General features: G+C 41.3%; 2 protein-coding genes across 2 annotated transcripts in view; one reads left to right on the top strand and one right to left on the bottom strand.

The window, feature by feature from the left end:
• RASGRP1 (RAS guanyl releasing protein 1) overlaps positions 1–2,099 on the top strand; it is a gene marked incomplete at both ends in the record, with an annotated part of 39,444 nt that extends 37,345 nt beyond the window's left edge. Inside the window, 2 exons of the mRNA XM_084262762.1 lie at positions 181–554; positions 1,965–2,099. Of these exons, the coding sequence (XP_084118888.1) occupies positions 181–554; positions 1,965–2,099 (509 nt within the window). The remainder of the gene's footprint in view (positions 1–180; positions 555–1,964) is intronic.
• A 6,389-nt stretch (positions 2,100–8,488) lies between these two features.
• On the bottom strand, positions 8,489–23,899 carry FAM98B (family with sequence similarity 98 member B). The gene is made up of 8 exons (XM_084263818.1): positions 23,827–23,899; positions 22,830–22,978; positions 21,813–21,947; positions 20,957–21,135; positions 13,623–13,703; positions 13,121–13,237; positions 10,667–10,834; positions 8,489–9,250 (listed from the first exon to the last, which is right to left on the bottom strand). Exons 1-8 carry the CDS (start codon positions 23,889–23,891, stop codon positions 8,900–8,902), a joined length of 1,245 nt encoding a protein of 414 aa, XP_084119944.1. The 5' UTR covers positions 23,892–23,899; the 3' UTR covers positions 8,489–8,899.
• Between the last annotated feature and the right edge of the window lie 1,057 nt (positions 23,900–24,956).

Genomic DNA, 24,956 nt, shown 5'->3' with positions numbered 1-24,956 from the left:
AAGAGTTGTTGCAAGAGACATAGCATTGAGAAACTTGCAGTGACACCTAGTTTTTGGAGAGCAATGAGTGTAAAAAATAGATGATGTTTTAATTATTAAAATAATGTTTCCTTACTGTGCCTCCTGTTTCTCCTTTCCTGGGATAAAATCTTCACTCGATTCCCCGTGCATATTCTACAGGACAAGAAGAAGGATCCTTTGCATTCCCTAATGGAGAAGTGGTGGAACACAATGAAGACAGCAAGGACAGAACCATTATGCTCATGGGATCCTCAGCTCAGAAAATCTCGGTGAGACTGAAACCAGCTGTGGTTCATAAAGGCACGCAGACTGATTCCCTCCTGCTGGCTGGAGATGCGTCTCGTAGGCAGACAGAGAAGAAAGAACACAGGATGCCAGAAAATCTTTATCTCCAGGCAGCTCCACCATCCCCACGTCCAAGCCCAATTCTAGGCCGCAAAAAGGCGTATGTTAAATGGGAAAACAAGGAGTCCAGCCAGAAAATGAAGGAGGAGCGTTACAGCTGTAAACCTTCATACCAGGAACTTGAGCAGGTACATACATGCTGAAAGAAGTTTTGTTTTACACAACAGTACAGTAAAGTGGTTGGAGGGTGAGGGGGAGTGGCTGGGTGGGAAGGTGTCACCTTATTCCAGTGTCAGTAATTGCCAGAACAATCCACGAGTGGCATCACAAATTCTTAGCCACTGTAACCCCAGCAATGCTTCACTTAGAGCATAAATTTTAGTACAAGTAAACAAGAGCATAATTTTAGTACAAGGCTTAGGGAATAAACTTTTAAGCCTTTGTTATGATTATGCTGGTCTTAAAGGTGACAGTCAAGCATGTGATCATAATCCCATTGCTCAGGACAGGATGTTGCTCCATAAAATGAGTAACACAGCCCCGAATTTCTTCCTGGTTTTGGTGGCCTCTGTTCTCCTAAGTTACACAGGGCAAGGAGGGCAAGGAGCTCTGCTTTTTTTCAACTCGCCATGGATCCCTTCTTTTTCTTTTTTTCTTGATAAATTTAAGTCACCAAGAAATCTTGCAGTGTGAACAGACATGATGCCTCTTGCTAGATTTCACCTGCATCAGCCCTGTTGTGTGTCACCTTACTTTACACATGTTCTGACAGAGTAGCCTAAATTCAGGTTTGTAGAAACAATACTTTTCCAGACAGAATAAAGAGACTATTGCAATATCAACAGCTGACAGATGGATCCAGACATGATTACAAATAACAAAGCCAGACTTACCTTCATACTTTACTCACTACCATCACTATTCTGAGATGGACCAACAGTCCAACAACAGGACCACAGCCTGATTACTGAATGATCAGTGTACCTTTCAGAGTATCCTTTACTGTTGAGAAAATGAGCTCATCTTTCATGAAAGATTGTTTATTACAACAGAGATTAAGACAATTAGCAAGAATGTTTCAGTGCAGAGCACTTCTCAGTCAGCAATACGTTCAGCCTAACAAGGATGTGAAGTGTGGATGGACTTGTGAGAACTGGTTCTTTAACATGTCCCATTCGTGCCAGTCCCACAATTGACACTTGTCCTTGCTCCCTCAGCACATCCTGACCTCAATTACCATCCAGGAGCCAATGTTATAAACATCTCAGATTAGTGTACGTCGATTTCTACATTAGTGAAGCAGTACAGTGTGAGCTGTGTGCCTGTTTCCCCAGGTTGCTGCTGCTACAAGGAGCAGTCGAGGGTGAATAAATGCAGGTTGTGAATGTGACTGTCACATAGCGGGTGCTGGGAAGTTTTAAGAGTATCCGCAAAGGACAGACCAGTGACTGTGGAAATGTTCACATAAGTTACTGGTTCTGTTCCCCTGCTAAGAGCTACATCAACTTTTGTTTATGTCAGTCAGCCTAAACATACACCCAGACAGTCCTGAAACAAATGAAAAATAACATTCCTTATTTTTTTTTGGTTTTGTTTAGAATATTTCTTTCCTAAAGGCACACAATGAAGGTTTAAAGATCCAGCTGGAACAGGCACATAGAAAAATTGAATCTCTCACGATCCAGAGAAAAAACCATGTAGTTGACAACCTACAACACAGAGACTGCTCCTAGCAGACAAAAGAGGAAATCTCCTACAGAAGAACGTAAGACTGAAGGAGGGGTTGTGATAAAGCTGCTGTATCAAGTAAACTGGAGAGAGTCTGAAGGCTGTTGGACAGAAATATCCTCTTTATTCAACACGTTTCCATATTATACGTACACTCCCAAATGTATAAATCCATCCATTTGCCTTTTTAGGGTAATTTAGTTTTCTGTGGAATGAAAATAGTATCTTCTGGGTTTGCTTTTAAAAGGAGTGACATTGTTGCTGAAGTTTCTGTTCATGATAAAGTCCTTGTGGATTCCCCAGTGACCTGGCTGCCAGCACCACTCCCTCACTCTATATGTGTTCTGACCAAGTAGCTACTCGTAAGGCTCTTGTCAACTCAGGTTTGGCCCAAATTCAGTTTGTAGAAACAAACGTTGGATAAAGCTCAGTATTTAAGTTCCATTAAGAGAAACAGTTGCTTCTTGTCGTGGCTGAAACCAATCAGAATCATGAAGTGAACTGTCATCTTCGCTTCCAAAGTTTAACATGAGTATTAAAATAAGGAGCTAATGATACTTGATTATTTGATAAGATAAACTGACAGTGTTTTTCAGCCTCTTTCAGAGCTGCTGCTCAAGCACTTACCTTTGTTGATGTAACATAGATAGATAAGTCTACAGCAGTTGCTTCCATTTTTGTGATCCATGCCACAGCTTGGAAGACAGCCCAAATTCCTTGGCTTAAGGGATAACCTGTTGTCCACCTACAGTAGATACGAGGTCGAGTACTTTTCTGTCATGTCAGAGCCACCGCTGAGTAGAACTCAAGGGCGATACTCTGAGGGAAACTGCACAGTGGTCCCAGCGCAAGTTACTGTAGCCCAGAGCTCCTGACGTCTTCTGGTTCTAACCAAGCTTCTCCATTTTCTCTCTCCCAGTTTTCACATGCACTTTAGGTAAAGAGTCAAGATGAGTGTGCTCTTATGTATGTAAATTTTGTATAATATAAGGTGTTAGGGAAGTAACTTAGTTTTCTTAAAGCTACAAAATGTATATATTGTTAAAACAAAACAGTCTTTCAAGTTACTGATAAATCTACTCATCAGAATAGCCAGTTTTAAAATTACATTTGCACTCCTAGGCAATCTGAACGCTTACAGTTGTATAAAACTTGCTTGCTTTTACCAAACAGGGATTGGTCATCACACATTTAAACATCAGAAGATTCCAACTTCGACATAATTATCTACTAAATCCACTTAATCATTCTCAAAACTTGTAAGTTACAAGTTGAAATTTAGTTAACCTGTTACAACAGCACGTGCTTTGTGTTCAGTGGTGTAAGTGTACATTCCATCCACAGTTTGCAGTCATTATTGAGTATATGAATGCTTTATTTATGTAAGAAGTCCATTTGAAACTACTTGCTAGTTTAGTGATTCTAAATTCTTATTCTGAACTTGAGTTGTGCTTGCATCTCCGTGTGTAAGTAAAAACAAGTGGAGGGAAATAGCAGTAGATTTTCTGTAACCTTACTGTAAATAACTGAAATGCACAGGACAAAAACCAGCCCCTGTGAAGGTTGTGCAGCTTCTTTTCCTTATACACTAAACCTCAGTTATTACCAATTACCATGGCATTGCACTTTGATCAGTGAAGCAATCAGAATGGCTTTCAGGTTATGGCTGCAAACTTACTTTGCCCTTTTTCTGGAAGCTTCTTGATTTTTTTGTCCTCTGTTCATGAAACTACAGCAAGGTGTATTTTAATAGGCATTTAGCAAAGCCTGGTTTTGCAGCAGTTAAACAGGATAGAAGTTGAATGTATTTTCAGGGATATCAATACCCCAGTAGAGGGGCCAAGACTTGTAAGTCTCATTGTGCAGCTCAGGTAACTGCTCACTTGTGGTCTGAACTCTGGTTTCTAATTGAACAGGGTTGTAGGCACATCCTTTGCCTGCACTGGGGGCTGGAGATTGTGAACAAACTCTTACTTAACATCAGCAGCAGCCGGCCCAAAGGCACCGTGTGGCTAGGTTGAGTACTTAATACACATAACTGAGTTATGACCATGGATTTGTACTAGATTAAATGCTAACTTAATGTTTCTCTGTGTTGTCAGCTTGTTCCCAAAAACACCATGAATGACTTCAAAAGGATTTGTTTGCAGGAATATCTTACAGAACAAGTATGTGGTGCTTCATGTATGCTGAAGTCAGTTGAGACCTGGAGAAGCTGAGAGCTCTGAGTACCTCCAGGTTCTCTGTTTGCCCAAGGCCCCGTGCTGTTGTTTTGTTTCTTGGGGGTTTTTTTTTGGTTTTTTTGTTGGGGTTTCTTTTGGGTTTTTTTGGTTCTTTTTTTAACAGCAGTGGTCCCTTCTCATTTCTTTTGGGACTTCCTTTCTGCTGCATGAGAGATTAATAGCAGAAACTGACTACAGGGATAGTGATAAACTGACAAAGCGACTGAACAGAAATCATTCGCATCCGTATTAATCTTCAAGCTGCTTTATGCCAGGCAAAGATACAATTAACGTACAAAGTGCTGTTGAAAAGCCACGTTACCAAACACTGGTAGTGAAGTTTGTCTTGTCATAGCTAATACAAGTGAAAAGCACTCACCTTTTTTCACTTCTCCGGGCTCAGCCGTGTTTCATGTACATACAGGAAGGAAGAACAGACACGTGTCGTCGTCCCTCCCCACCCCCAACTACTGTTTATTTTTTAAGTGTGAATTCTGATTGTTTAAAGATAAAAGTAAATAGACTGAGTAATATCACAATGAGCAAGGCAGGGCTACTGGCTGTACTCAGATTAACCACCACTGCCTGCCAAGTGTGTTTTGGGAAATGCGTTTTTGTTACAGTAGTGCTCTGTTACTTTGTTGTGATGGCTCTCCATGGCAACTTGAAAACTTGTTGGTTTAATGGTGTTTGAGAAAATTGAAAAAGTGTACAGACTGTAAAGATTTTATATAAATTGTAAGATTTCAGTTTAATATTTATAACAGAAAAAATATTAAAATTGCACTTCATGCCTCTGAGTTTGTATCTCAAGCAAATATAAACAGCCTGAATTGGTCTTCCTTGGTTTCCTTAAGAGAGACACCAGGCCCCGAGTCCCAGTCCTGGCTTTACCACCTGAGAAGACCTGGGAAGCTCCAACTTTGCGGATTACTCTTTGGGTGTTTTAGCGGTTGCCACAGGAGACACTGATGTGCTGAGTATTACAGAGCACAGTTCTCCATCAGTGCGACCTCTCAGCTTTGTTGAGAAAGCTGACTCTGAAAAGATTTCACAGCACGATAGCAAAGTTTAAACAAAGGCTTTGGTAGGGGCTGCTGCTCTTAGACAGCACCCTGCAGAGGTTTACTATAAGGTAAAGTATTTTACCCTCAAGTATGTTTGTTTTGTGTGGGGCAATGAACACTCAGTGGTCATCTTCCATCAGCCAAGGGAGGTGAGAGAAGACGAGGTGCGCGGACTACCTCCTGCAAACACAATTCCCATTTATATGGGCAAATGTGCCCCATGGTCTTGCACATAGAATGAAGTTGTGTTTTACTTCATAATTACAGAAATTAAAAAAAACCCCAAAAACTTCAGGAATAACTAGAGGATATTTCCTCAGCTTACAAGCAGACCAAAGTACTGATCATAGAGACCTATGCAATTTTTTTACTACCAAGATTAAATTTAACTAAAATTCCTTTGTAATCCCAGCCACTATAGAAGGGATATATTTGTGACATGCCCTGTGCTGGAATTTTCCTATATTGTTATCTACAGCCTACTCACCATTTTGGTCTAAATTTACCTATTCCTTTTCATTACCTTAAAAAGGAAGTTCTATCACCAGCAGGTGTTTTCCCTCCAAACGCAGGAGAACTGTATGATAGTGGCTCCAAATGACACTACACAAGTGATGCAAATAACTTCAAATACAGTACTTTATTCCTCAGTGCTTACAGCCATTAACAAAAGTCTGTCTCAAATTCTGAAAAGGAACTCAACACACCCAATCTATTTTTCAGTCCTTGATCTAACAAAACAATGTTCAGGTAGTTATTCACTGAGTGTGACTAAACACAAAAATGTTCACAAACATATGTAGGAAAATCCTTAACTTACAACAGAATTTTTGAAAATATCCTTTTTTTTTTCAAAACAAACAAAAAAATTGAGAAGAGGCTTAAATCACTTATTTCATGGTATTATTGCATCTTTTGATAAATTAAAAGCTTATGTTCTGGCAGGAGAGGACAGAAAAGGATACCCCTATGACACGTGGTGGTGCTTACTTTAGTTTTCAACTACGGTTTGGAATTAAGGAACACTGATCTGGCCAGATTAAGAAACAAAATCTCCACCCTATTTAAATGTCAGTCTTTTATAAGGCCTACACAAATATAACTGAAATGTAACTTTGTAATTCTAACAGTTAAATTATTCCATGTGGACACACATCCAAGACCACTGTGTGGTTCAGTCCTTGTGGAGCTGTCCTCCCGGCTACTGACAGGATAAACCCATGGTTGCGAAAGCACCCAGTCACATCCATGGGGGCAACAGTGTCACTGAGCCAGTGCAAGTCACATCTTAAGACTGATGAAATCTTTATGCATAGACAAGCTGTTTGATTTTCCCAGCATAGCTCCTTGGTGCAGCCCAACACTTGACTGCTGGTCAGAAATCCCATGTCACAAAAAGTAACAATGGAATGAACAAAGAGAATTTGCCATTAAGGCTTTGGTTGGTAAGAGCTACTCTCTCCTTACTGGCCAGCTGCTCCCTCAAGGCCAGTGGCCTCACTTGCTATGACATCCATCTGTGACCTGATCTAGGACACTGGGCAAAACCCAAGCTCGAGAGCAAGTCAAGCAGTACGATACTCCCATGAGGGTCACTCCGCAATGGCTGCAGAGACCGACACCAACTTAGGCCAGGAAGGAGCGCTGAAAGAAACAGGCAAAGGGACTGTATTGCCAGTAGTGAGGTGAAGTTAAGCACTATGTCAGAGTTCACATCCCAGCTAACACGTGCAGTCAAGGAAAACTCCAGCCCCTTTTTTGTTAGGCACCTGCTGGGACCCTGAAGTAAGGGTAAGGCTGGAGCTATTGCATCACAAGCAGCATTCTCAACACACTACGGTCAGAAAGGAAGCGACAGAAGCCAAAGAAACTTCTGAAGTTTATCTGGGTTAAGATTTCAAATTAAATGGTGGTGATGGCTAATTAATAAAATTTGATACAGGGTTTTGAAAGAGAGAATTTGATTTTGAACACAGCTTCACATTCATGCACAAAGCTGCCTATGAAATGGGACATGATGCACATGTTCCTGAAGGTAAAAGAACACCTGTATCAAATAGGGACACCAGGAGAAAATCAGTGCAGAAAGATCTCCTAACCTGTGGAACACAAAACCAGAATCAAAACCTGCAGTTAAACCTACAGCCACACACTCAAAGGGCTTCAAGGTTTCTGTGCTATGCAATCTACAGACATGCCCAGGTTTATCAGACGCCTTCCCAAACCTCGCTGAAGTAACCTGACCCTGGTAAGTCTGGTCTTGAGTATGTAGTTGGGCATCACCTCCCTGTTCTGCCCCTGTACTGAGAAGTGGCCTCAGAGCAGGGCAGGAGATACAGTAGAAGCTGGACAACAGAAACTCCTTTCTTTAACTGATACATGTAAATTTAATTCCTGCCTATATGTGCTTACCACAACAACTGTATGAAAGTGAACTCCTTCTAGAGTGACAGTGTCTGTGAAGGAGAAGGCACCCATACCATATCAAGACAGAGTTTCTTTGGAGTATCAGACCAATTGGCTGCAGAGTAAGAGAGAGAGAGGAGTCACAGAGGAAGGGCAACTGCTGTATGATGTCATCTTAGCTGGGCAGATGGTGATTCCCAAACAAAGCAGGCAATGAAGAAAACAAGGGGAGGGGGGGGAAAAGAAATGGTGTGTCCTTTCTCAGCTTGCTAAACCTTTATGTCTCAAGGCTGATTCAGAAAACCTAAAATGAACTCTTACCAGATATGATGGCTGCAGAAGTTTCCTGCTCAATCTGATCTTAAAATATTTTTATGAAACATCAATAAAACGTAAACCAGGTAAAATGAAAATAGACATTATCAAAACTCACCATGACTCTGAGCTTACAGTTCATGCTCTGACCTTCAAATTGACTTTGATGTATTTATGAACACAAAAACCAAACTGATTTTACTACTTTTTGTAGAGTATTAATTCAAGATTTTACTTTTATGTGAAGTTCTGGAAGAATAAGAAACCTAACTGAGTAATTTTGACCAATGCCTTAAGGATTTCAACACCTGACCTTAAAATCCATTTACACGTCCCACAGGCTGAAGACAAAAATGCCTGAAAGCAGCATTCTAGAGTCTTCTCAAAGTGTTTCCATCCAGTACTTAAGCCTATTTTGTTTTTTCTACAGACCATTTTGGAGCAGAGGAGTGGACATGCACCATGCAATCATTTGAGAGGCCTAAACATTAAATAATATATTTTTGTTTGTTTAGAAAGGGGTTTATTCAGTTTTCTGAGGCTTATTTTAAATAAAAAGACATATTTAAAAACACTATATGAGCAGTACGAAAAAACAAGGACTTTAGCACGTTTCAATATAAAAATTCTTCTCAGTAACTAAAAGAATTCAGTGACAACATCAGTTGGTCTAATGCAATGGTTCATATGGTCATACTTAATTCTAACCTAAACCCAAGTCAACAAATCTAAGTTCCTGGTACCAGTAAACACCACCACCATATTTTGCCAGTTACTCTTAATATTTACAGTATTTCAGTATCGTCGGTATCCTCCCCCTCCTCTTCCGCCATACGGATCACCATAGCCTCCCCTCCCTCCATAACCTCCCCTGCCACCATAATCTCCTCTGCCACCATAATCTCCCCTGCCACCCTGGAAGCCACCTCCGCCTCTTCCACCACCTCTGAAACCCCCACCTCCAAATCCACCTCCTCCTCCTCTACCCCCTCCGCCCCCCCAGTTGCCCCTTCCACCCCCACCCCCACCTCCCCAGCCACCTCTTCCACCACCTTCTTGTCTTTTTTGCCAAGGAGGCATTTCAGGAGGAGGTGGTTCAATCTCTGTTGGTCTGCCTCCGCGGTCAGGGACTCTCCCCATCAGAACCTATGTGGAAAAAGAGCTCGTTTTTAGTTAAAAAAAAAAAGAAAAAGAGTAATAATAACTGGAAGGGACACAGGGGTCTTCTCCTATGGACAAGGACATGCTGCCTGCTTTGTACAGGAAATATGGTCCTCTACAGGACCCGTTTCCTGTCCTTCTAACTTGCCACAACATAAACTCTGAAAGTGATCCCGTTTGCCAGCCGTAAAACTGAACTACCTGCAGCCAGCTGGCTCCTATTACTGTTGTGAAATCTTTATTGAGAAAACTACACGTGTACAAAACATTACTATTACAGTAATTCATAGAAAAAACTCAAATATATACATGTGTTTATATATATTATATATATATAGTTTTTTCTATATGAATAAGACTCCTTATGATGCTGATTGTCTATTTATACTTCAAAGCTGAAGTTCAAACCCAATCAACTTGCAAAAGACCATAAACAGGCAAAGCTGATGTACAGCTCTAAAAGGAACATACCTTAGATTAGGAACTATTGACACATGGTGGAGAGCTGGACCACCAAAATACATCACATGCTGCAGCAATATTTTCAAGGGAAAAATAAAAGGGGGCTTTCTTTGATGGGTATTAGTCGTGTGCAAAAATGGAGACTGTACTGGACAAAGTTACACAAAAGATTAAGTTGAAGATGTATCCAAGTAGGTCTCTGTTGTTCTCATATTTCCTAAACTTTCTGTGAGATAGCACTCTAACTAAAGTCCTCTCAAGATAAAAATATCCACCTTTCTCTGATATACAAAAATAATTAAGTTTCCAAATCTTTGGGTTCAAAACATATTGAAGGGTATTTAAGTGAGGCACAAAACATTAGAAAAATCTGTAAGTAAAGAATTCATAAACACAGGCTTAGTCACCATTTGAATGGTGAAACTGAGGTCATTACTTGCAAGCTTCAGCTTTTATCAGACAAAAGAAAGAAGCACAACGCTACAAACCAAGTAACTTCTCAGCAAAGGGACATTTCCACAGAAACTTCTGTGATATTTAACAGACTGATAAACTAAAGATGCTGGTCTACAAACTGAACAACATAATCCTGGCAACAGGCAGGCCAGGAACTGCCACTAGAAAGGCTTACGCAGGTCCTTTAACTTGATGTGTGCAGTTCCACTGAACTCAGGAGGTCATTTACGCGTACATGTGCACACATACACGCCCTACCACCACTATTCCTTCTCATCCAGACTACTGTTTCATCCAGCTACCTGCCTGACTGTGCAATAAGATGAAAAAAGCAGCTGCTGCAATGTTCACTGGAATGCTGCAAAGCTTCCTTTCTTACAGCACAAAGTATCTTGCAAAAAGAAATGAAAATATTAAAGGAAAGAGCGTAATTCCAGGCTGTACACCCCTTCCATCACATCCCAGAAAGGAAAAAAAGTCTACCTTGTTGATTGCACAGACTGTGTTTTCCCGCGTTGATCCACTGCTTGTTCTCATGATCTTGGATAAATCCTCCCGGGCAGCAAGGAGGTGAGCTAGTGTGACCGTTGACTTTGGAGACAGCGCGTAGCGCTTGGGCTGATAGATTCGTGCTATGTCATCTGTTTTTACCTAGATGATAAAATCAAACACCACTCACTTGCTAGGCATAAAGCACACAAACACTCTTCCCGTAAACCATGTATTGGTCTCAGGAAGTTTCAATTTGAACACAGTGGGTAATGTCTGAAAATCTAGGTTATCTTGAGAAATACAGTGCCAGTTGTTGCCAATTCTCTTCGTACTGGTGGAGCTATTGTGCAAAAGCTGCATGTTTAAATGAGGCTGAAAGTTCACACTATTACAGAATAAACTCTCCTATCCACTGGCATCAGTCAGATTCCTTCATGTTTTCCAGTATCTCTAAGAACTAAAATTTAAGAGCCCAATCTGCTCCCTCAAGGAGCTTTACATACTCATGTTTAACAGGGTATTTCTAATTTTTTTAAGAGGGCAGCTTCAAAGTTCCATTTATGGGGGGGAAAAAAATCATGTATCAATGCAACAACACAGTTATCCAAGCTTTTTTTCCAAACACACTTTGAAGTTTCATTTGTTCAACAAACAAGAAAAATAAATATACTTTCTGGGAACTTCAAGAATCACCATCACAGTAAAAAAACCTGGATGGACCAGACAACATGTACAATCATGTCACCATTTATGGATCCATTTTGGTCTGCGAATTTACCCCTCTTGGGGTCTGAACAAGTTAAAAAGACCAAATCAAAACAACCAAACACAAAAAATGACACATCATCAAAAGCAGAGAAAGGTGTTGATACCTAATGAATGGAGGAGGGAAAAAAAAGATAATAATTTGCCTCTTGGCTTAACAAAACAAAAAAATTCTAAATTATAATCAATGCAAAACCATTTTTAATTCCCCAAACCTTCTTGAAGAAATTATGAACATGTATTTTCACAGTAGAAATAAGGAAAAAACCCAAAATCATATAATATTATATACTTTAATACATAATCTGGTTATTTCTGTAGCTGCACACGATTTCACCAACAGGCTTTGCAAGACAGGAAAATGAATCATCTTACTACTTTATCATCATTAAAAATCTCTTTAAAATACTGTTCTATTGTAAAAGTGTTTTCATTGCTTTTCTTGTTGCTTGAACGGAATAATGTCAAGTGACTTAAAATTTTAGTCTCATTAAATTAGTTATCTGTTATAAACAACCACATTCCAGAAGCATACTTTAAATTTGAAAATATATAGTTGTATTTGCACAGTTATAAGGAAGTTGTACATGTAGGGACATTTCCTGGCTTCTGACAGCTAAATGCCCTCCTTTTCCTTTCCTGCACCAAAAAGAGCATTCACAACCCCTGCAGAAATTAAACAGTGAGCTGTTCCAACACATCTCAGCTGCACCTAGCCTCATATCTTCCAGTGATACTGACCTTCACAAAACTGTTTCTGTCTGCATGTGTCAATGGTAAACCATGACACCAGAAAGACTTGTAACAACAGATACTTCCAGCAAGCCTTCCAAGTTTTAAGACTTATCAATTTTAATCTTTTGACACAAAAGCTTTCCTGTAAAGCTTTCATTTGGAAGGAAAGTTGGTCCTGGAGCTCAAGAGCAAACACATCTGCATCCAGCTTTCCACATGACATTCATCAAACCAAAACCTTTTTGTATCTTATCCTCCTACTCTCTTTGATAGAGACAACTGATACTTCTAGTTCAGAAATACCAGGCTGATTAAACCATGACTATTTCTTAATATGCAGAATGCTTGGAACTAGTACAAATTAACAATAACAATTAGAATTACACTAGCAGAGAAAATCCCCAGAGTAGTTTAGAAGTTTTAGCCATCAAAGGATTACATGTAATTGTGTGCTTTTCTTTTCTTATGCAAGTTGCTATTCAAATAACCTGTTCAACTGACAATCTGTTTATTTAGTCGCTCTGAATCCCAGATAGGTGGCAGTCACAGTAATCTCACTGCCTTTATGGGTACCCAGTCTATGTTAAGGCCCAGTGTTTGTCTTCTCTGCATCTGCGTGAGAAACGCTGAGCTTCCCTCCTAGTTCATATAGGAAAGAAAAAGGGGAGATGTGAACTTACTGAAGTGAGAAGCCCCAACAGAGGACACTAGAATTTGTAACTGTGAAGCTATAAATAGTCACAAGGACAGACTGCAGCATCTCATCACATCCATCCCCTTCCTCAAAACCTAGGACCTAGATTTTACAACCCTGGATGAAGAACTGGTTGGAAAGAAGACAACAGTAATAGAAGTGTATTTACTTGGTAAGTATATTTGGTAGGCAGACCCGGGAAACTGTAGCAGGCTCCCACCTACAGGAAGCAAAAAATACAGCAGGCTTACCTTTGCTCTATCAGACCAGCCAAAAGACTGTACTGTCACATCCAGCCTCTTCATTAACATACGTCGGCGACATTCGTACTCACTGCGAAGGGCCTCGTTGATTTTTTCTAATCTTTCCTGCAGTGTTACAATAAATAAATTTAAAAAAATCTAAACATTCAAATACATGAAGTTACAGAGGCCAATTTGATGTTAACCCCATTCAGCAACCAAGATGTCTATCCCAGGGTGACCTCTACAGACTGCAGAAATCAGGTGTGTGCCTGTGTGGTGCTACAGTAGTACGTATATATTAAACATTCTGGAAGTTAAGAAGTGGATCAATGAACACGAAGTCTGGTTGATAATATTAAGTGTCTGGTCAGCACTGTTAATATTTAGCGACTGAATTTAATGTTAATATTTAACAATAGAACAGTGACTGTAAAACGGACAGCTAGATGTGCATTAACTCTGATCATCCTTTTAGATACAGAAAAGAAACAGAGAGACTTTTTTTTACCACTTGGTCAGAATTCAGAGGTTTCGTTAGCAGCGATTTCCCCACATGGTTATTTTGAACTTTTGAGAGAATGTCCTTTATCTGAAACAAAACACATACTTTTTCTCAGAACTTAAATCTAAATATAATTTATTTCAGCACAATTTACTTCAATCACAATTTGCTACTTATAAGATGAAATACAGCATATTTGTATTAGCAGAGTCATAAATAGATATGCATCTTCTGGCTTATCATCAATTACAGAAAGATTTCCTGAATACAGAATCACAAGGTTGGAAAAGACCTTTAAGATCAAGTCCAACTGTTCTCATCCTATGCTAAACCATATCCCTAAGTACCTCATCTACCCTTTTTTTAAACGCATCCAGGGAAAGTGACTCAACCACCTCCCTGGGCAGCCTGTTCCAGGCTCCAACAACTCTTTCAGTAAACATTTTTTTCCTAACATCTAATCTGAACCTGCCCTGGCACATCTTTGTGCCGTTTCCCCTTGTCCTATCTCCTGTTACTCAGCTGAAGAGACCATCGCCCACCTCTCTACTACCTCCTTTCAGGTAGTTGTAGGTGGTGATAAGGTCTCCCCTCAGCCTCCTCTTCTCCAGGCTAAACAGCCCCAGCTCCATCAGTAACTCCTCATTATGATTTTCCCGCCAGCCCCTTCACCAGCCTGGTTGCCCTTCTCTGGACTCATTCCAGGACCTCAATGTCCTCCTTGTGGTGAGAAGCCCAGAACTGGAAACAGTACTCAAGGTGTGGCCTCACCAATGCCGAGTACAGAGGCACAATCACCTCCCCAGACCTACTGGCCACACTGTTTTTGATACAAGCCAGGATGCCTTTGGCTTTCCTGGCTGCCCGAGCACACCGCTGGATCATATTCAGCCTGCAGTCAACCAACACCCCCAGGTCCTTCTCTGCCTGACAGCTCTCCAGAAAGTCTCCCCCAAGCCTGTATCACTACATGGGGTTGTTATGTCCCATGTGCAGCACTCTACACTTGGCCTTATTGAACTTCATCCCATTGGTCCCAGCCCATTGGTCCAGTCTGTCCAGATCCCTCTGAAGAGCCTCCCAACCCTCAGGCAGATCAGCACTTCCTCCCAGTTCAGTGTCATCTGCAAACTTACTGAGGGAGAATTCAATCCCTTCATCGAGGTCATTGATAAAGACGTTGAACAAAACTGGACCCAGGACTGAGCCCTGGGGGATGCCACTCGTGACCGGCCTCCAGCTGGGTTTGGTTCCATTCACCACCACCCTTTGGGCCCGGCCATCCAGCCAGTTTTTAACCCAGCTGAGGGTCCACCTGTCCAGGCCAGTGGCAGCCAGTTTCTCAATCAGAATGCTGTTAGAAATGGTGTCAAAGGCTTTACTGAAGTCCAGGTAGACCATATCCACAGCCTTCCTTTCGTCCATTAAGCAAGTCCCCTTGTCACAGAAGGTGATCAGGTTGGCTTGACAGGATCTACCTTTTGTAAACCCATGTTTACACTAAGACAAACAAGTCTACAACTAGAGTTAATTTTTACATGTCACCATGGAGGGTTAAGGCAGTTGCATAATTTACAATAAAACCTGTGGCTGAGGACAGCCATTACATACGCCTGCAAGGCCCATAAGGCTTCACATAAGGCACGTGTGCACTAACATTAAATTTATCATAAAGGTATGGTTCAAAGCTCATTCTTCCAGTATTACGTTAGCTCATCTTACCAAGAGTTTTGAGCGCTACATATTACAGAGGTATCACCTCCAATATCACTATGAAAGAAAAGAAAACCCTCCAGGAGACAAAAATCAAATTCTAGAGCACCTTGTTAATTGAGTAAAGAAAGCTACTTGAAAAGGAATAAGTGATAAATCAATTCTTCTCTTTCAGGGTTTTTGTAATTATCTCCTTTTCCTTTTTTTCTGCATATACAAAGGAAAGCATCTAATCTCGTTTTGTGTGTAAACTGAGCTGCATATTTTGTTCACTTCACATCATCTTTAGGCAGTACTGTGGCAAGTTACAAACACAATACCTCCAGAAAAAGTCTGATGTAAAAAGTGCTGTGCAGCAAGCCAGTTATGAAAAACAGTTTTGACTCCAGCAGAAAAGACAGCTTAGTGGTGTCTGAAGAGTTGCCACCTACTACTGTAACATTCCCTGCTCCATTGTACTCCACACATATCAAAACAGTACAATAAGGAGTGAAGTTCAGTTCCATGTACCCTGCTGATCCCTACACTCCTTGTTCTCTAATTGCTTCTTTGCAACCTCCATTGTCTTCATAAAGAGCCATCCAGGGTTATCCAATTTGCCTGTCTTCTAAATAAAGCAGCTGGCTTTGACTTCAATGAAACATGTACATAATGCCTCTCGATCTACTTCAAAATTCCAATGCATCTAAGTGCAAACTGTACTTGTATTTAAACAAATATCTGATGAATCAAAACCTAAAGTTAATAATCAACAATATTGTAAGATCAGTGTGACAGCAAGAGATGAAGAAATCGGTAATTAATACAGAAATTGGTAATTAGTAAAGAAGGAGGAATAAACAGCGAGTTAACTGTTTAGAACTGAAAATTCTAATAGGAAAGAGCTGTCTACTATTAAGGTAAAAAATAAATCCCAAAAGCTCAAATGAGTTCAAAGGAAGAAAGTCTGTCAAAATGAGACTGTCTGCTTGAAGAAACCAGCACAACAAAACCAAACCAAATCCTCAATGTAATGTATAGCTACAGAGTGAAAGGAAATCTGGAAATCAGTGATGCTGAATACTATCTAGAGATTAGAATTATTGCAAGTTTACAGCTGCAAAGGCAGTTAAGAGCTAAGTACAACACTGGTCTCCACAGACAGAGCATACATTCCGTCAGCACTGCGTACTCCTAATTTTCCTAAACTGAAAAATGAAACGAAGTTTAGAGACAACAGTTTAGGAAGAGAACCAGTGAAAACCATATCTAGAAGAAACTCAAGCAACTAAATTAAATAACCCTTGATTAGCTGGCAAACTGCCCCAAAATTTCTGCAACCTTTTCTTTCTGGGTTAATGAGAATACCCATATAATTTTATCCAGTGGCAGGTCTATTAATCAAGTAATGTTTAAGGAAGAACCTTTCCAATGACTAACAGGTGTACCTTCATGTTTGTGACACGTCACACACAGATTACTGAATCTCCACTTTACTCCCTCACTCCCATAAGCAGGGCTCTGAGGGCATATCCTACAACTACAATGGTGAAACGAGCTGAGCTGCCTTTCAGTCGCAGAATACATCATCTGGCCTTGAGTGATGACAAGGCTGTAACCACAAGAGCTTCAACATACACCCTGTCAGAGGGCAAGAGCACAACTGATGTGAGAATCTATGTTATAACACACATTCTGAGACATGACAACTGCCCTACATTAATAAGGATAAGCAGAAGTTTAACACTCCCACCCCCAGTCCCAAACCCAGAAAGAAGTTTGCATGTGTAAGTAGGAACAATACCAGAAGCAGTGCAGAGACAGCACAGAACTGAAGACATACTTACAGAAACCCAAAACAAACTGTGACAGCCAAATCATCCTAAAGTTCTCACACACCTAGCTGTAAAAAGCAAATCCATTAATGGTTTGCTAGACAAATATACTTGACTATTTCACATACTGAGTAGTCAATGACCTCAATAACATAAAATATTTATGGAATTGTTTTGGAAGACCATACACTCTCTAAAAATAGTTTCAAAACACATCAGTTATTGCATGTGGTTTTGAGACAAAAATACTAACTTCAAAATTTGCTGCATAAAAATATGCAATTATTCTATTGTTACCACATAAAGCACATCTGCATGCATTGAACATGAAATTTTTCATCTATTTTACAAGACTATACTTTTTTTAAAACAAACGTTTAGCTCACATTTCACTACCATGCTCTGTACACTTATTAATTACCTTTACCCTCTGTCAAAATACACCAGACTTATGCTGAGCATCATTTTCACAGATAAATATCATACATGCATGTACCTCTGGTGTTTCTAATATTGTGAGATGGAGAGGGGTGTCATTTTATTGATTTAAGTTAAACTGTCAGCGCTTCAAGGAAGGAACATTGCCTTCATTAGCAATAAGCTGTACTGCACAACTGCATAAAGACCACCTAAAATCCTAAGCACAAAATACTTTTGACCCATCCTCTGCTTCTCTTCCATTTACCTGCAGATATCTAACACTGAAAGACATTTTAGTTTAACCATTGTGTCTGGTGAATCAGACAACTTTTTCATCTTGATCCCTGCAACTACATTGCTACCTAATATACAGGCACCATTATGCCTGTAAAGCTGTTAAACGCTGACTATTAAAAGCAAGAGCTTACCTTAAAAATAATTAAGTTCTAAGAATAATTCCCAAATATTTTGAAGATATTCTTCTCATATTAGAGTTCAATCTTAGTTTAGTTTAGTTTAGTTTAAATTTCTTTGGTAACTCTTTATAGTTTCTTTTCATTCTCTACTATTAGAGGACTACTTTTTCCATATTAGAAAACCCACAGTGTGGGCAAAATCAATTCAGAACTCTTTTAAATAATATAATTTTAAGATTTTTTTCAAATTAACAGTGCTGGAATGTCACTTTGTAATCAGATGTGAAATTCACACTACCTTGGCTGGAAAAAAGCCAAATGTGAGCATGAGTTACAAAGCACAACACTGGCATAAACTATTCTGAATCTTTGATCAATGGTTCATTTGTAGTTTTGGTACTACATGTCAGAATACACCCCCCCCACCACCACTTAGCCTCTGTAAATACACTTCGCAAGGGAACAGCATCTTTATAAAGAACTAAAAATTACCATTAGTTTTTCAGTGATATTGAATAAAGGCAAATATACATAGTGGTAGGAGGCTGTAATTCTGTCAATTCATCTCCCACATTTTCTTACCTATGTTGATAATCACTACCCCAGTTTGTTACATGAAATGCAAATGTAAAAGGTACTTCCCGTGACTGCACATTCAAAGTCTGAGCTACTGTAAATCTCACAGCTTGGATGAAGTAAGCCATCCTGGTTTTACACTTATTTTTTAAATAAACTGACAAATTATTAAAAACAAATCAACATTCTAACATTCCATACCAAAATACAGTGTGTGATCTGTGCCTGTGGTAGACTGCTGCTGCACAGCCAAACTAGTCTCAGAACTATTCCCACAGCTACTGACATTGCTGAAGATGCTAAACAGAAACAAAGAGTAGACACGTTGAAATGCTGCAGACACATTTGCAAAATCATTAAGAAATGCTAAATTAGTATGCAAGATTCTATTACAAATGATACTAAAAATCTACAGTGGTGCAAGTTACACAGAAGCTAATTACATCAGTGGAAACAAAGTATTTGGAAAATGAAATTGATTAATTCCAAGTGAATTTTTATGAGAATCTAGATAAAAGTAACAAACATCACCGAAAAAAATGTAACAAAGCTAATGAATTCCAATTGGTGGTATCACCGTTCTAACGCAGCTGAATCCACAAATGTGGGTGTCTAACTCTGTACTGTATCAAAGTAGCTCTGAACCTGCCCCACATTAAAGTTAGGAATGAAGGACAAGGAAACATGTAAAGGAAATTTTACAAAACATCTTGAGATGTACAAAAAGAAACCTTTCTTTTAAGGGATGAAACATCCAGAGAACAAATTACACTATTAATTTGGAGTCACAGAAGATGAACGAGCTGCTTTTGCCCCCTTTTCTACACTCTGAAGTGAATACAAATGGTATAACCCCTCTGGAACTGACAGACCTGGAAACCATCGCAAAATAGCTGCGGTAGTAATATTTAAAAAAATGTAACAATAAAAATTAAAGTATAAAAGATAACATGCTTTACAGACTCTACTCATTTTAGTATTTGTGAAACTCTAAGAGTAACACCAACCCACCAATTCAAGCCTCTGATCCTATATGAAAGGAAATCTTGGACCTTGCAAAACGTGGCAGATACCAGGAGCACAATAATTCAAAGAAAACTTTCTGTGTGAGACCAGGTCTGGTCTTGCTGTCCTTCCAACTGCGTACCTACAGTCTTGTAGGTACCCCTTGGAACTTCCCCAGAAAGGGAAGCAAGGAAGCGAGCAAGGAAGGCCACTGCCCATAGCTGCAGCCTACAAATCCACACGGACGTCAGCAAGGCTAACACCCATATTGGGAGATAAAAGCACTAGGCAAGTTTCAATCAGTTATTAATCATCAGGAAACAGTGCTAAATTCGTTTTTTTCTTCACTCTTTCAAAAATATTTAATAGACTGGATATAAAGATTTCATTAGAATGAAAAAGATCAAGGAGAATAATAGTGCAGGAAAAGTCATTTTCACCATCACCCAGATGCTGCTTTTTATATACAAATCTCTTACAGGTTTTGTCTTATCACATTAAAGGCTAAAAGAGATAAGAAACCCAAGCAATTAGCAGGCCCTCTACCCAAAACCTCTGAATGTTCAACTGCCCACTGGGTAATGAGGAGGAGGAGGAAGAAAAGAAAAAAAAAAGAAAAAAAGAAGAGGAGCATAATTGTGCAAAATTATTAAAATCTCAAAGACTCAGGAGCAGCAGGAGATTCATTCCACGTATCTCTCATAATTCTCAAAGGCAACTGTCACCTGCTCTATCCCCAAATACAAGGGAGAAGTAAAGAGTGTCAGGCAGAGTTTTAGCTGCCTGACAAAGAAGATAAAATCCCCACCAAGTGTGGAAGATTCCACCCCTGTGTTCTGCAGTGAGGAAGTGAATTTAAGGATCACATCAGTGAAACAAATTAGAAACTGGTGGGACGCAATTGAAAGAACTGTCCTTTTGAAGAAGGTTTAAGTTGACTTACTGCCTGGCTAACTTGGCAATTCAGGCATTTTCATCCTCTCCTGTAACTAAGGAAACAGCACTAACAAATCAATACTTGCAATTAAGAAATTTCTAGGTTAAAAAGGAAATACATCCCCAAAACAACTACAGGTACACAAATGCACAATCACTTATTACCCAAAGTCTTCTGCCTGCTGTAGTAGATTTCAATGGGTAACAGGAAAACCACGTTACTTCCAATTCATACCCTAAATTTGCGTGCCTCATCAGGTACATGGCCTCCCAGGGAAACGCTGAAATACTTTGCCCCGTAACTAAAAGTTTAACCTAAAACACTAAGCTGGCTTCCAGAATAAAAATTCCTTATTGCTTATCAGCTAGCACGAGGTTAGACTGTTGAGCCCTTATCTCCAAGATGAACATTTACAGAGGTAATAGTGTGAGGATAGAGAGAGCAAGTAAAAGCCCATACCTTTTGCTCCACACTGGTTAACAAGGGAGGAATATCAGAAGACGGGGAGTTTGGCAAGCCCAGTGCATCACAAATAGCTTGCACTTCCTGATAAACGTCATTGTGCTTTTCCAAATGAGAGCCTTTAACTTTCTTGCTGTGCAGTATCTTTAAAGCCTGAAGCTCTGTACTTAGAAATACTAGAGAGAAAAGGGTCATAACAGCAGATTTAGAGACACTTGAATAATTCTGCATTCATGTTCTCATATACCAATACAATATATACATTTACAATGAAATATAAGTCTCCTATGATAAAAGGAGACACTTCCTCAGTTCTCTCTCGGACAGGTCCGAACTAACTGCTGCCCAACTATCTACCTTCAGACTCCACATTGTATTTAACTGCTTAACCCACTTCTGCCACCAGACCCTATGCTCCTTGACTAGTTTCCTACTACCACACTGGTTCCTCCTGCTATTCCTTTGTACATGTCCAGCTTAAACCTAGACTTCGCTTCTCTCAACCCTGCTTTCAGCACCTTTGAATCACAGAGTAGTTTCTTTTAAGCTGCCCAGAAACCTCTCAGAAGCATGGGAAGCAAAGTCTCTGTTTTGATTGAGCTGGAAGTGGATCAAGAGAGAGATCAGGAGGCCTCAGTAGGTTGAGCCACACTTCACAAAGAAATTTTAGTTTCTACTGAAGTAGTTTTTTAATACTTTTGCATGTGTGAGCTGATGCATGCTCAGTTAGGTTATAATGGTTGTACACATATACTTAAATACACATAAAGAACTATTTAATGTAAATTGTAGAATAATGACCAAGCATGTCTGCAAAATACTGCAATTAATGGGAAAAATGGTTATAACTTACAGAGGAGTTTAAGACAATCTTCTTTCTCTCTTAGTCTGTCCTTGATGTCTCCGGATACAAGTGATGAATACGGACAAGCCATTTCTCTCAGAAAGCCGCTAATCTCAAGCTGGAAGCTCTCTATATCTTTATCACCTATTGGAATAAATAAAAGCCAGTGGCTTTTTACAGAAACATCAAACTGTAATCTAATTTCAATTTATACATTTAAATTTCAGGTTTCAATACACAAAGATTTGCCCCCTACTACCATAGTAACATTTTCTTTGTTCTTAAAGAAGCCTTGCATACAAGTGGACAAGCCTTTTAGTAACTACAGCAATACTGTACTCATGCTTTAAAAAAAGTGGTGATGCTACAGCAATCTTTGAAGACATGAATACAAATGACTGGAAAGAACAAGGAATTCATGCCTATCAGAACAGCAGCCAGTGCTTGTTTCTTCTTCAGACCACAAGAACATGAAGTGAACAGCTTATGTCACAAAAGAGCACACCAAAGTAATTAATTTTCTGATTAACAAGTCACAGAAGTCATAAGCCCATTACTTCCAATGGCTGTGTTTAGGTTTACTGATTTTTTGTGAAAAAACGAGCAGTATAAAATCTCATCCAAGTTCCAGCACTCAACAGAAACACTCACATCACGCTAACAAGCACCTTGCTTATCTACAGTGTCAAATGGAACACTGCATTGGACAATCCAGCTGAAAACACCAGGTACTGAATTTAAACCATCAAAATATTATTACATGTAACAACTGCATTCACAGGATGTATGAAGGTACCTTTTAGATTTACGTAGATGTAGAAAAAAAACACTTTTTTTTTCCTTGTGAAAGACTCTTCGTAAGACAAGGCCTAATCTAAGAGCCAAGTACATGAACAGATCAGCCTCAGTCTGGCTACCTTTCAGCTATCTCCTAAACTTCAACGCTAACTTCACTGTTAGCTGAACAATACGGGTCTGAATCCACCGAACAAATACACTGCATCAATAAATTAAACATTCATATACCATCTGTTGAAGTGATGCTTTCTTCCATATTACAAAGTGACTTAATTTGGGAGCCTAACCAAATGCAAAGCTCAGAAAATTCTGGTGACGACAATCCATTTTCTGCTGCTTTTTTCAGGGCTTCCTCCTCCAACAGGGGACCCGTGTACCTGCGCAGGGACAGAAGCATCAGCAATAAGAAGCAAGCTTAACGTAAAATCTTCTTAATACAAGTTGGTCAGTAACTACGCTGAAATAGACATGCTGAAATAACTTTAAAGTTATTTTCATCACGGAATAATCCAGATTTTTCCTTTCCAAACTCAAAAAAATGACTGGGAATTCATAAATAAAATGGCTTGCCAGAAAACAGGAGGCAGGCATTTCCCATGCGCGTGTGGAGAGTTTTGTGTCTCAAAACACATTAAACACGCAAGAATTCCAGTATTAATTCAAGCGTTTAGTGAAACAAACTTCCTTCTCCCACCAACAGCCCGCTGCCCCACAGCACTGGCAGCAGGAGCACTGAAAACGACGCTAAGCGCCCGGTTGCACCCGGAGCGCCTCGGCGGGAGGTCTGCGGGCACGAACCGGGCGGGCCGCCCCGCAGAGGCGCTGCCCGGACAGTCCCCGGCCTCCCCGCGCTTTTAACCTTCCCCCCCCCCCCCGCTCCCGGAGAAACGCACACACAGCCACGCTCCCTTCGTCTTCCCCACACCGCAACCGGGGCAAGCCCAAGGCGACCCCGCTATCGGGAGAGGCCGGAGGCCCAGCCCTGGCCGCCGCCGGGCCTCCCGGGGTACCCGCCGGTACGTGGGGCCCGTCCCTCCGCCGCCTCCCGCCTCTTCGCCGCGACCGGCGCCACGCTCCGTCCCGCTCCCCTCCGCACCCCGCCTCCGGCCCGACCTCCCTGCGCAGCGATGGAGCACCCCCTCCGCGCACGGCCGGCCGGCGCGGCGGCGGGCTTCCCTCGGCCCCTTGCCCCGCGAAGGGGGAGCTGCTGCTGCTCCCCGATTACCCCAAGGCCTCCAGCGCGTCCAAGATGTCGCACTCCATCTTCAGGTCTGGCGCCAGCTCCTTCATGCCGGCGCTGCGGCTCCCCGCCGCTCCGCGCTGTGCCCTCCTCAAACCGGCCCTCCGCAACCCGCGCCCGCCACTGCGTTCCGCTGCCGCCGCAGGCCCCGGGCCCGCCGGGAGGCCCAGGCTGCCTCCGCCCGCGCCCCTCCCCCGGCGGTTGCCTCCCCAGCTCGGAGGGACTGCAAGAGTGCACTGTACCACCGAGTCACGCATGCAGATGACCTTTGTATTGGCCGGCCCTCGCTTTCCTCATTTACTGAGGAGCACAGGAGCTGCCTGGCCCTTTCCCTGGTGGGCTTCGTCTCCTGGCTTTATAGCAGTCCCCGCTGCTGCACTCCGGATTTGGCCCCAAATCACTGCCCACTGCAGTCGGTTCACCCATTGCCTACCGTGTGCTCCATCAGGTACCAGCAACCTGGAGAAATACAAGACATGGAGATGCCAGGGCAGCCCTTTCTGCCACCAGATGTGACATGCTGAAGGAATCCGGCTTTGCCACCCGCAGACTCGTGCCCATGCCCTATGCCTCGCCTGGGATGCAGTGAATGAAAGCCAGCTTTCAGGCCCAGGCCTCCGCAGCATTTCTGGAACGTCTCTGGATTTTGACCTGTGAGACTGCCTGAGGTGGTGCAGACCATGACTGCAGACCTCCTTTAGCCTCGGTTTTCCACAGTGGGGTGCTCAGACCTGGCCTGGGAGCTTGGTTGAGCTTAAAGTCCAGCTTGTTTATGACATTTTTAATAAACTATGGAGGGAGTCTGGGATAGGTGGACTGTATTGTACTCACAGGCATGAGGGTACCAGGGCTGACTGCTCCTGCCCGAGGAATGCAGGCTTGCTCTCTGGATGTGGCCATTGGGGTGCACACCTCTGAAGCGGCACATGGCTTTGTAGCCCATGTGGGACTGCGGCCGCATGTGATGGAGCGGGATGACCTCCTGAGCGTGTCACTGAGCATGTCACTTTTCAGACCTGTGACCTGCAGGGTTTTCCAGTTTCAGTACTATTAGACCTATTAATTGGAAAACTAGAAGTCAGGTCTTCCAAAACTCATGACTTTGTCTGATCTTT

The sequence above is a fragment of the Gallinula chloropus genome (assembly GCF_964237585.1).
Source record: "Gallinula chloropus genome assembly, chromosome: 4".
Taxonomy (NCBI): Eukaryota; Metazoa; Chordata; class Aves; order Gruiformes; family Rallidae; genus Gallinula; species Gallinula chloropus.
Note: the sequence above shows the minus strand (reverse complement) of the source record. Positions and strands in the feature narration are given on the sequence as shown.